This window comes from Crocuta crocuta, unplaced genomic scaffold (genome assembly GCF_008692635.1).
Source record: "Crocuta crocuta isolate KB4526 unplaced genomic scaffold, BGI_CrCroc_1.0 scaffold25, whole genome shotgun sequence".
NCBI classification, from domain to species: Eukaryota; Metazoa; Chordata; class Mammalia; order Carnivora; family Hyaenidae; genus Crocuta; species Crocuta crocuta.
In genome coordinates this window covers 8688265-8701558 of record NW_027532015.1, presented here as the reverse complement: position 1 = coordinate 8701558, position 13294 = coordinate 8688265, and the positions used below count along the sequence as shown (strand labels likewise).

The window sequence follows — 13294 nt, the reverse complement described above, 5'->3', positions numbered from 1 at the left end:
GTAGCCAACAGGGTAATGCTTTCTACATAATCGAAAGAGAGCAAGAATAGATAAGCAGGGGGCTGAGATCGCCCCTTCTCCACAACTGTAATCCTTTGTCCAGTTTCCAGAGTTGAGCCTGTTTTCAGACTCAAAACTCACTGACTGAAGAGATGGTTGGGTTCCCAGGGAACAGAACCCTGCAATATTTCAGCAAGTGTGTACAGTAATGAGTCCCCCAATATTTTCCTAAAGGGACCTGTGCTCATTTTACTCAGGGGAATGTATACTGGAGAAAGAGAAATACCCAGATATGTCTCCCACATGTGTGCTTGCGCTCTCTTTCTTTGTCTCTCAAAAATAAACAAACATTAAAAAAGAAAAAATTGGTTACCACAGTCAAGCTAATTAACATATCCACCACCTCAACTACTTACCATTTTCTTTTTTGTAGCCAGAAGACTAAAGATACACTCTTTGCAAATTTCAAGCATACAATGCATTAATAACTGTACTCCCCATGCTGTCTAGTAGCTCTCCAGAACTTACTCATCTTATAACTCTTAAGTCTAAATCTACTTTTGACATCCAATGATGGTAATGTCAACATGATGAAATATCCTGGATGACTATAACTCCTCCCTATCCCACCACAGTCCCCCCAAATAAATACAGTTTGAAGACACATACCCAATTTGCCCCACTGCAGACCACTGCAACTCAGTACTTCCTATGTTGAAATTTTTGGAACTGCCGTTTTCTTATGTTGTTTTATTTGGATTTCTATAAAAAGCACTTTGAAATATTTCTGAAGTGACATTCAAAAGAAAAAGTGGGTTATTTGCATTAGAATACCTGACCTTTGAATTTTGTTTAATTTCCAATTTATTCAGAATAAATATTCTACCACAAGGCTTGAACATTAGCTTAAGATTGCAGCAGTACCTGGTAGGATTTACACCGTATGTCTTGAACCAGTGTCATCTAGAAAGGAGATAACTGAAGCTCTAAGGTCAGTTCAGTGGCAAAGAAAGATAAGAAGTCAGTAATGTCCCACAATTGTATTGGTAGCTCAACTTCTTACTGAAATGTAAACTTATGTCTGAATATAATAGTAAAGAATATGGGACTGTAGTTTGTATGTCTTTGTGGGTTTTTTTATTTTATTTTCCTTATAATTTATTTTTATTGTATTTTACAAAAGTATCAGTCTGTGACAGATTGGAAATAGGAAAGAAAAATAAAACTGGTCCCTCCATATAGGTGGTTTGAAAAGCACTGAATTCCATCTATGTGGTATCTCCACATAGTGGAGCACAATGCCAAGGCTGAAAAAAAAAAAGATGGCTGTTATTTGTGTACTTCAATGGAATGATTTCCAGGATTTGATGGGATTTGATTGTGTGTGTGTGTGTGTGTATCTAAGGGTGCATATAGGAATATATATGCATATTTGCTTATATAAAGCAAAACAATGGTGGGACACCTGGGTACTTTAGTCAGTTAAGCATCCAGCTCTTGGTTTAGGCTCAGGTCATGATCTCACAGTTCATGAATTTGAGCCCCAAGTTGGGGTCTGCAATGACAGTGTGGAGCCAACTTGAGATATTCCTTCTCTCTCTCTCAATCTCTCTCTCTCTCTCTCTCTCCCCTTCTGTTTCTTCCCCCACCCCACTTGTGCACATGCTCACGTGCTCTCTCTCAAAATAAATAAACTTAAAGCAAAACAATGGTAAGTTAAAATTTTTTAATAGTCACCTATGAAGAAGGGGGGAGAATAAAGGGGAATAGGAACAAACTTCTTTCAGTATACTGTGCTGTGTAAATTTTACTTTGGAACCATGTAGATATTTTACATATTTATAAAACTATATTTAGTGTTTACAAAGCAATGTCTAAAAACAGATGGTAAAATAAATCAAATTCACCTAAGTATGTAGTTGGTGTTGTAACCACAAAGATAGAAACTATGTCAGGTAAACAAAACCCTTAAAACTCTTCCATGTTGCTATTGCTGCATCTGAGACTGTTGTGCATAGAGTGAGGGATGAAGCAAATTAGTAATTATATGCTGATTGGCTAGTGTGGGCAAAAAGGAATACAGATATAAGAGCAAGGAGACAAAGTTAAAAACCCTGTGATCCTAATTTGGAATTGGAAGTATCATTACGGTGGCTCAGTCAGTTGAGCATCCGACTCTTTTTATTTATTTTTTTAAATTATGAATGTTTATTTATTTTTGAGAGAGAGAGTGCCACAAGAAGCCAAGAGGCAGAGAGAGAGGGAGACACAGAATCTGAAGCAGGCTCCAGGCTCTGAGCTGTCAGCACGGAGCCCGATGCGGGGCTCTAACTCAACAAACCACAAGATCATGACCTGAGCCGAAGTCGGCACTTAACCAACTGAGCCACCCAGGCGCCCCGCATCTGACTCTTGATTTTGGCTTAGGTCATAATCTTGCAGTTTGTGAGTTTGAGTCCCACATGGGGCTCAGCACTATCAGCACAGAACCTGCTTGGATTCATTCTGTCTCTGGTCTCTGCCCCTCAACACTCGCTGTCTTAAATAAATAAACATTTTTTTAAAAGTATCAGTATGAAATCATGACATTGTATCTCTTTGAATATATGTACATATAAATACATATTAAATAGCTTAATCTACAGAAAGGCTTAGAAACAGTCACCTCTCCAGTAGCAATGAATATCCTTTTTATTTTTCATTTTTGAGAGAGAGAGGTGTGAGTGAGAGAGTGGCAGAGAGAAGGACAGAGAATCCCACGCAGGCTCTGCACTGACAGCATGGAGCCTGAAGCGGGGCTGGAGCTCACCTGATGTCAGGCTTGAACCCTGAGATCATGACCTGAGCCGAAGTCGAATGCTTAACCAACTGAGCCACGCAGGCGCCCTAGCAATGAATATCCTTAATCAAAGATTCCAGTCACAGGCTACCATTTTCTGCTGTAAGGAACCAGGACTCTTGGAGAAATGGATGATTTTCGGGTCCGTAGCAAGAATTGGACAAGATGAACTCAGAACATCTTTTCTTGTCAGTAAGCAAGGAAGCTATCAAAGACTATTAGGGTGATATTAGAAGGATTCAGGAACCAACTGGAATAGTACCCCCAATGGTCAAAGATGGGCAATTTGAACATTAATAAAAATAATAACTACAGTTTGCTGAAACATCAAATATATATTTAAAGTATTGATACTTTAAATTTTTAAAAATTCTTCATTATTTACCTTTGAAGAATTACTGACATGCTTCATTATTTGTAAAATGGTGAATAAGGGAAAGAAGTAGATGTTATTCTTGATTTTCCTGTATAACTTCATAATACATATATGCATTTGCTCAGAAGGAAGATAAAGACTGGAAGGATATGTACCCTAGTGAAAATGGTTGTTATCATTGGTTACTGGAATTACAGTTGTTCTTTTACTATATTTTGTGGGCTTTGTTTCCTGTAGTTATCCTGTAATAAAATATAATTAAATATAAAGCTATGAAGTTCTAAGTTTTCTATTAGATTACCTGGTTACTATTTTCATATTTTCTGATTTACTTCTTTAGGCCTTCAAACAAGTTAGAAATATGGGAGGATCTAAAGATAATAAGTAAGTCTACCTACTCTATGTGACAGCACATTATTAAAAGATCTACAAAGGGAAACATTTATACTCTTGTATATTTATACTCTTGTGGATGACTCTTTTTTCCCCCATAGAGTTGTTGTGCATATTAAAGAATTCTCCTAATGCACGCTGATCAATATCTGGTCATAGAAATATTCAATAAATGTTAGTGATGGTGGTAGTATTACTGTTGTTATTGTTGTGGTATGTAAACCTATCCTAGGCAACATGTGCCTGCAGTAGGTACTGTTGGATGCACAATTTAAAGCAAGTTTTTGCTCTCATGCAGATAGTAACTTTACTTTGATATTGTATGCAAACTTTCATTATAAGAGATCATACCTAATTTACATTAAGCAGGTTGTAAGGAAATAGACTATGAATATTTTGAATTGATATATTTTTGTACTTAAAACATTTACAAATTTATTTTTAAAGTCATCTTGTGGAAAACATAACCATAGGGAGAGTTTGTTATTTTACACACTTGTTTGTTTTAATAATAGTACCAAATGGTTTTCTTTTCTCCGTGAAGGTTTCACAAGAAGTATTGTAGCGGTATACAGTACTTGTATGCTGGTTGTTCTTTTGCGAGTCCAGTTAAACATAATTGGTGGATATATTTACTTGGATAATGCAGCAGTTGGCAAAAATGGCACTGTAAGTTTAATAGACTTTCATAGATATTGCCCTTTTTCCCAAGAGATTCAAAATTTAACTGAATATTACTTATCTTGATAATTTCTATAAAATATATTTTGTCTTTTTAAAAAAGTTTACTTATTTATTTGGAGGGGAGGACAGAAAGAGAGGGAGAGATAGAATCCCAAGCAGGCGCCACACTAGCACAATGGACCCCAAATCAGGGCTGTATCCCATGACAGCGAGGTGATGACCTGAGCCAACATCAAGAGTCAGACACTTGACTGACTAAGCCACCCAGGCTCCCCTATAAAATATGTATTTTTATATTTGATACGATTGTAAACTTTTAGCATTATTTTTCATATTTTTGAAACTAGACTTTTTGTTATGTTAGAGAATATCATTTTTCCTATCATTCCAGTTCCTAAAAATCTCTGCTCAAGTTACAGTGAAAATATTATTTATTTACTAATAATATTGGGTGATTTAACCTTATTTCTATTTGTACAGACAGTTCTTGCTCCCCCTGATGTCCAACAGCAGTATTTATCAAGTATTCAACACCTCCTTGGAGACGGTAAGATTCTTATTTGTGACCTGGAAACTAATTTTAATTTGTTCATTTGTATTTTTGAGGAATTCAAAAAGTGAACAAGCCTTCTATGCTTGTTCTTCTTTTAATAGGTCTGACAGAATTGATCACTGTCATTAAACAGGCTGTGCAGAAGATTTTAGGAAGGTAAGGCGTTTTGCTTTGGCTTCTCTGACTTCCTGATTCTGGTGAATAAAAGAAAAATTAAAATTATTCCAGTGAAGCTGGTGATTTGACAAATGGTGGTTTGTGAAATTCTCTGTAACCTAATGCAGGCACAGCCCTGGGATACTGCATTGTGAATCTGTTTTCTTCATTAGTGTCAATCATCTGATACTAAGGAGAAAGTTTTAATGTTTCATTATTTATTGATTGCCTTCCAAACAAACCAGAAATATTTGGTTCTAGGATAAAAGGCCTACTTTGAAATATGCCTCTGAGCCTTTTGTCTTCCATTTATATTGCAGTACCTATAATTACAATGGGAATTTTCTTGTGAAATCTGCAACAAGATTTGGTGTGGCTCTGTAATAATGACACTTAACTGATGGCTGATTTCGTAATCTACTCTAGTGGTTTCAGTCAACGCTTTCAGGTTTGACTGGATCTCAGAGAGGAACCTGTTAAGAAAAGAGTGTTTATAGGCTATGTTCTATATTTCAGTTTATCCCATATTCCTTTTCTGTTTCTAGTGTTTCTCTTAAACATTCTTTGTCCCTTTTGGACTTGGAGCAAAAACTAAAAGAAATCAGAAATCTCGTAGAGCAGCATAAATCTTCTTCTTGGATTAATAAAGATGGATCCAAATCTTTGTTATGCCATTATATGATGCCAGATGAAGAAACTCCATTAGCAGTTCAGGTGAGTAATTCATGACCATTTAACTAAACCAGTTACTCTATATTTTTAAAAGTTTTTTGCTATCCCTTGAAATTTGGAATTCTGAGGCTCTTGAAAGGTAATTGATTTAAAACCATGTATTTTACAGGCACCTGGGTGGCTCAGTCAGTTAAGTGTTGAACTCTTAGCTTCAGCTCAGGTCATGATCTCACAGATTCATGGGGTGGGGACCCACATGGGGTTCTGAGCTGACGGCACAGAACCTGCTGGGATTCTCTCTCCTCTCTCTGCCCTTCCCCTACTCGCGCTATCTCTGTCTCTCTCAAAACAAATAAATAAACTTTAAAAGATAAATAAAGCCCTGTATCTCAATGACTTAAATAAAACTTCATTAAACAAACAGCAATTTGTTTAAAAAACAAACAGCAATTATGACTAATTTCTACTTAGAAACATAATTTTAGAGATTCAGCAAATTTTCAGTTCATGTGGCCAACCTGTGTTTATACGGTCAAGATATAGCTGATGGCTGGGACAAGGTCATGAAGAGCTTCGTATGCCAAGATGAAGAGTCCAAACCTCGGTTTATAGACAAAGATAGATCTTAACCAGTCCAGTACCATAATTACACAATCTGCTTTTTAAAATAAATCACTAATGGCAGTATCAAAATAGACGGAAGAAAGTTCTAGTCATCCAGTTGAGAAACAAAGACCTAACCTAACAGTTATCGTTTATGGCGTTGCTACACACTAGTGTGTCCTGGGCAGTTGTGACTTAAATTATTCATTGACTTAAGAATAAGAAAGGGGTGCCAGAGTGTCTCAGTCAGTTAAGCATCTGACTCTTGATTTTCAGCCCAGGTCATGATCCGTGCTGGTCTTGGAGCTTGCTTGGGATTCTTTCTCTCTTTCTCCCTCTGCCACTCCCCAGCATGCATGCAAAATAATCAAACAAAAGAAAAATGTCAAAGATTTCAGGTTATATATCTTATATTTAAATAATCATTGGGGTTTTTTTATATGTAAGTGGGTTATGCCCATTCTTTACAGTTAAGAGAAGGGTATCTTATTTGACAAACCAGAGAGGCTCCTAAGCCATACCTTAACCTAGAGGCTCCCTTAGAACGAAGGTTGTCATGGTTTTCTTACCTGCTGTTTGTCCCTCTCCGAGACACCCCAAAGGTACTGTTTGGGTGTTCAGAGACCCTACCTTCATAAGTAGCCAATTAAAAGTTGTTGCCATTTAAGGGAACCCTGTGAGCTACAGGAGAGAGGGTAAACTGAACAAACAGAATGGATAGAACACAATTAATGAAAGAAACAGGAGGAATCTTACTTACAAATTAGAATCTCACGGAGATGCAATGAGAGTATTAAAAAAAACTTTCTGGAATGAGAAAACAGTTTCCAAATTTGAAATTCAACAGTGGAACTAAAAAAAAAAAAGATTCAAAAGAACAGGTGAAGAAAGGAATGACAGACTAGATCTTACCTACACTGAATTAAACCCTGAAACTTTGTATCGAAAGGGCACACAGAGCTCCAGACTAGACTAGACTTGATGAAAAAAGACACACATTTTGATCAAATGTTTTACCAATAAAAGAAAATTCCCAGGCCTTTGCAACCTTAAAAGATGATTTTTTTTCTTTGTAAATGTATTCTAGAAATGTATTCAAGAGAGTCCACATAAACAAGGCTCTTAGAAAATATAGTTTTACTTTGATTCATTTTTTTAGGATAGTTGGCACAAAATGTTACAATAGTTTCACCGGTACAACATAGTGATTCTATGAATTTATACATTATGCTATGATCACCATAAGTGTAACTACCTTCTGTCCCCAGATATCCCTGTGAGAGCCTCACTGACTATATTCTTTATGCTGTGCTTTTTATTCCTGTGACCTGCTTATGGAATGACTACTTATTCCATATCTGGAAGCCTATAGCTCCCACTGCCCTTCACCCATCTTGCCCACCCCCTCACCACCCTTCCCTCTGGCAACCATTAGTTTGTTCTCTATATGGTCTCAGTTTATATCAGTTTATTCTCTATAAAGGTCTGATTCTGCTTTTTATTTATTCACTTTTTTATATTCCACATATGAGGGAATTCATATGGTATTTGCCTTTCTTAGTCTGACTTATTTCACTTAACATAATACCCTCTAGGTCCACCTGTGTTGTCTCAGCTGGCACAGCCTCAGCCTTTTATGGCTGTGTGTACTCCATTGTGTGTATATGTAGAAATATTGTATGAGCAAATAATTCTACTATTGGGTATTTTCCCAAAGAAATTAAAAACACTAATTTGAAAAGATAATATGCACCCCTATGTTTATTGCAACATTATTTACAATAACTAAGATACTAACTCATCTTTGAAATAGTACTTACCTGTACACATGAACTTTTACAGTTTTTTTTAATTTAACATTTCTTGATTGTTGATAGAACATAGACTTGTAGATTTCCTGAACTCTTGGGGTTTATTAATATGATTATTGTCATCATACCTGTACTAATATTTGAAACCCTAAAGTGTGATATTTTAATTTCACAGGCCTGTGGGCTTTCTCCTAGAGATGTTACCACTATTAAACTACTCAATGAAACTAGAGACATGTTAGAAAGGTATGTATACTACATGTAATGGAAAACGTGTTTCTTTTTGAATGTACTTATGACTGTTTTTTTAGATTTTCCTAAACAACATATGCAGCATGGTATCTTGTTAAAATTACATTTTGAATCTATTCCCCTGCATTTAGGATTTCCTACCTAAACTCATGGTTCTTTTATTAAGGTAATGAGAAAAGTGTATTTTTTTTCAAGATACCCATGCCTTCCTCATCTACTTCCTTAGCCTAGAGAATCTGAAATACTAGTTGAGGGACTGGAAGATAGTTAGTATTTATATTTTGAAAAAAAGCTTTCAGAGCTGATTCTGGTATACCCAGTATGCAAGGAAATGTTTAACAACTAGCATTTAAAAACAAAATAGAAACTGAAATTATAGCTGCAGCTGTTCTGACTGCCAACTTGAAATCACTTGATACTGACTTGAGGAGTTGGGGAGAAATGCACTTGTGAGCAGGAGGTAGCTAATCCTCATGTATACCACATGCATACATATGCTACCTATGTGCACACTGCTCCCCCCCCCACACACACACTCAGTTGTGAATTCTCAGTTTTGAGAATTACTCCATCTTCCCTAAACTGAGTATTACTATTTTAAGTCACCCAGAAAACATCCAGGGTGTTAAAAATGGAGAAAGCACCAGACTATGCATTAGAAGGCCGGAAGACCTAGATTCAAGGTGGACTTTCCTGTTTGTTAGCTCTTCAACCTTGGTTGAGCCACTTAAACTCTTGAGGTGGTTTTATCACTGTAGAATCTGGAAATTTCTTTTATCCTAAGGATAATGTAGGACCATATTCTATAGTTCTGTTTTCTGAGGAAATTATACCCTCTGCTTATAAGATATTTTCATGATGTGATGAAAATCAACAAATTTAAAGGTTAACTCAGACTTTCTACAGTAACCCTCTTCACATTTTTTCTTACTCAGGTTTTCACCACATCACTCCACAAAGTTCTAGAAAAGTTAATCAGTGATCTTTTGCCAGATCTGATCAACTTGTAATGTTTATCTTATTTAACTTTTCTCTGATAATTAACACTGTTGATTAGGCCTTTCTTGGAATTTTTTTCTCATGTGGCTTCCATGGCAGTGTCATTTCCTAATTTCTCTCCCTGTATTCAGATTATTTCTTCTAGTTTCCTCTATGTCCATCTTTCTTGTAATCATTTGCTTTCCAAGGTATTTGTTCTTAGCTCATTCTCAGCTGCACCAAGCAATTTCATATACTGCTTTAACTACTGTCTGTATGCTAACAATTCCCAAATGTGTAGCCCCTAGCCCACCACTCCCATGAGCTGGTCTGATGTAAGATTTCTACATTTCAAAAATTAAACTAATCTGTTGAACTAGGCATTTTCTAACTTTAATACCACATATATATAATTCTATCAAAGAGGTGTAGTAAGATACTGACATAGCATAACAAGAAGAGCTTGAACTTTAAGAACCGAAAGGCCTGGGTTCAAATTCTAGCTCCCCACTTACTAATTACATGCCTTTGGACAAATTTTTTCATCCCTAAGTATCCAGTTTCTCATCTGTACATGATAACAAAATTTTCTGACTGAGATGTTATGATAGAATATGTGAAGCAAATCAATATCTGTGACTATAAGATGATTTTTCTTCAAGAATTTTCTGAAGGGAATTAATACTGTTACTGATTGTTTTGAAAACACCTTGTATAAAGTGCTGAAAATCTAGCAAAATGGATGAAAATTGTCATTGTGTGATGCTAAATAATAAGCTTACTTTTTATGCTTATTTTTTAAAGATTAACTTCTTGATGTATTCTTAACAGCATTTTAGGCTATAAAAAATAGATTGTGACTAGAAATGTTGGTGGCTGCCAAAGATAACAACATAGTTATTGAATTTATTTCCTTTTCCATTGAGAATCTAAAAAGCAATTTATCCTTCTTATTTTGTATAGTCCAGATTTTAGTACAGTTTTGAATACATGTTTAAACCGAGGTTTTAGCAGACTGCTAGACAATATGGCTGAGTTCTTTCGACCTACTGAACAGGACCTGCAACGTAGCAACTCCCTGAGTAGGTAAGAGGACATAAAAATGTTATCAGTAATGAAGCCTCTAATAAAGGAGGGCTTGCGATGTGTTTTTGTTCCGAGTAATAAAAAAATCGTAGAGGATAAATTTGATTGACCTAGTTTCAACAAATTAAACTTCTTTAAACTAATAACTCCTTCATTAGTACAAAGTCCTTTTGAATTCAGTATTAAAATTTTCATTTCTTCCCCCAATTTTGCCACCATATAGAAATATTTATGTTGTCGAGCTATCTTTCCGTAGGCCAAATCCCAATTCTTAGATTGTTGGGGTTTTTTTTAAACTTTTTAGAATATAAAACTGAAAATGTATTTAAGTGCTGCAAGCCATAATTGGCTTACATAATCCAGTAGTTTAGTCATTATGATAACCAGTCATTCTTGTTACAGATTTCTTATTTCATGAATTATCACCTACTTTTACAACTACACAATGTATTCATTTTTAGCTCTTATTGTAAGATTGGGAGTATTTAGTTAGTACAATTGTTAGTAATTTTAATCATAATTATTTCTAAGTCATGCATTCATACTGCTAAAATGTATCATATGGTTTTATTATATCCTTATCTCAGCATGAGTACCTTCGCTCTCCTATTGGAATTTATACTCCTTAATCACCTGCTTTGAAGTTTTTTATGTTAAACTCAGAAAATAATAGGTACTAAATCAATGTTAACTGACTATAAACTGGTCCATTAAAATTAAAAGAAACAGTAAGTGATATGAAGTATGTATGTACAATATCCAATTCAATTCTTTTTTTAATGTTTTTATTTATTTTGGGGAGAGAGAGAGAGCATGAGCAGGGGAGGGTCAGAGAAAGAGGGAGACACAGAATCTGAAGCAGGCTCCAGGCTCCATCTGTCAGCACAGAGCCCCACATGGGGCTCAAACCCACAAAACTGTGAGATCATGACCTGAACCTGAGCGAGATGCTTAACCAACTGAGCCACCCAGGCACCCCTATCCAATTCAATTCTTAAATACATCGGGCAAGAAATTATTTACTCAATTCTCTAGAACACTTGTTTATTGTATAAAAAAGAATAATTTGCAATTATCACCCTAAAATCTTTTTTAGGAACTCTTGAAGTTACACAAAAATAAATTTCAGTCCCTATATACTTCCTAAATCAGGGTGCTCCAATTAATAAAATTTCACTATAATCTCTACCTAGCAAGGTATTAGTTATTTCCTGAGTAGTGATAAAGAATTGTAACAGTTGTTTTAACAAGCAAATACTTGATCTTATACACTGAAGAGTTATAAAAAATGTGTTATAACCACATCAGCCATTGATAGTTTTCCTTTTTGAACTCCCTATGGGACTCACTACTGTACTTTCCTATACAACCTACGTTTTTCACCTAGAACTGGAATTGTATTCCTCAATTAAATTTTAAGCCTCCTCTCAAAGTCAGAGACTATTTCATGCCCTTTCATATTTCATTACATACTCTAGGTATTCAGTAGATATTTCCTAGCTTAAGTTTGTTTTTTTTTCTCTTCTATATTGATAACCTACTTTACACTCCATGATTTAATTAAACATGTTTAACAGTTGCTGATCTTTTAGTTTTCCTCAAGGGAACTGCTTGACATTCCATGTTTGTTCAAATACTTTTATTATATGTTCAATGTTCTTTTCCTTTTAATACTTATCATAGTTTGTACAATTATTTATTGTCTATTTCTCCTACTAGATTGTAAGATCCATGAGGACAGAGACCTAGTATTGTACTGGATACATAGTAGGTGTTCAGCAAATAGATGCCAAATAAATGGAAAAATTGACATTTCTGTCTCCGCTTTTCTGAGTTCATGTCTGTGGCCATTTCTTCCTTTGCATGTTTCCTTCCTTAACTGATGTGTCCATAATGCTATTAACTTCTTTGTATAATACACCAATATTGTGAGATTGAGCCCCACGTTGGGCTCTGCACTGGCAGGTTACAGCCTGCTTGCGATTCTTTGTATCTTTCTCTCTGCCCCTCCCCCACTGGTGTTTGTTCACGCCTGAGCATTCTCTAAAAAATAAAATAAAATAAATGAACATTAAAAATAAATAAATAGGGGAGGGGGGCACCTGAGTGGCTTCGTTAAGCGTCTGACTTCAGCTCAGGTCATGATTTCACGGTTCGTGGGTTCGAGCCCCGAGGTGGGCTCTGTGCTGACAGCTCAGAGCCTGGAGCCTGCTTTGCATTCTGTCTCCCTCTCTCTCTGCCCCTCCCCTGCTTGTTCTCTCTCTCTCTCTCAAGAAAAAATAAACGTAAAAAAAAATTTTTTAATTAGATAAACTAATGAACCTGGTCTACTGGGTGGCTCAGTCAGTTAAATGTCCAAATTCAGCTCAGGTAATATCTCGCAGTTTGTGAGTTCGAGCTGTGCCTACGGCTCTGTGCTGACAGCTCAGCACCCGGAGCCTGCTTTGGATTCTGTGTCTCCCTCTCTCTCTGTTCCTTTCCCACTAATTTTCTCTCTCTCTCTCTCTCAAAAATAAACATTAAAGGGGCACCTGGGTAGCTCAGTCGGTTGAGCGTCCAACTTCAGCTCAGGTCATGATCTCACAGTTCATGGGTTCAAGTCCCATGTCGGGCTCTGTGCTGACAGCTCAGAGCCTGGAGCCTGCTTTCGATTCTGTGTGTCCCTCTCTCCCTGCCCCTCCCTGCTCACGATCTCTCTCCCTCTCTGTCTCTCAACAATAAATAAATGTTAAAATTAAAAAAAAAAACATTAAAAAATTCTTTAGAAAATAAATAAATAGTCACAGCTAGAGGATGAACTACTTTTTTTAATCATTAAAAAATAGATTAAAACTTTGGAGAAGATCTTTTAATAAGATGGAAAATGTTTATAACATTAATAGAAATTCAAA

General features: G+C 36.0%; 1 protein-coding gene across 3 annotated transcripts in view; it reads left to right on the top strand.

Annotated features, from left to right (window-relative positions):
• Nucleotides 1-13294, top strand: part of PEX3 (peroxisomal biogenesis factor 3) — a 36566-nt gene that overhangs the window by 18939 nt on the left and 4333 nt on the right. For 2 of the 3 annotated variants that reach the window (XR_013338107.1, XM_077776123.1), the window contains exons 4-10: nt 3556-3599; nt 4153-4277; nt 4773-4839; nt 4947-5001; nt 5547-5715; nt 8263-8333; nt 10281-10403. Coding sequence is in view for 2 of the 3 variants with exons in the window: in XM_077776123.1 (XP_077632249.1) it covers nt 3556-3599; nt 4153-4277; nt 4773-4839; nt 4947-5001; nt 5547-5715; nt 8263-8333; nt 10281-10403 (654 nt within the window). In the remaining variant the exon portion in view is untranslated. The remainder of the gene's footprint in view (nt 1-3555; nt 3600-4152; nt 4278-4772; nt 4840-4946; nt 5002-5546; nt 5716-8262; nt 8334-10280; nt 10404-13294) is intronic. The other variant, XM_077776124.1, reaches the window with a different exon arrangement.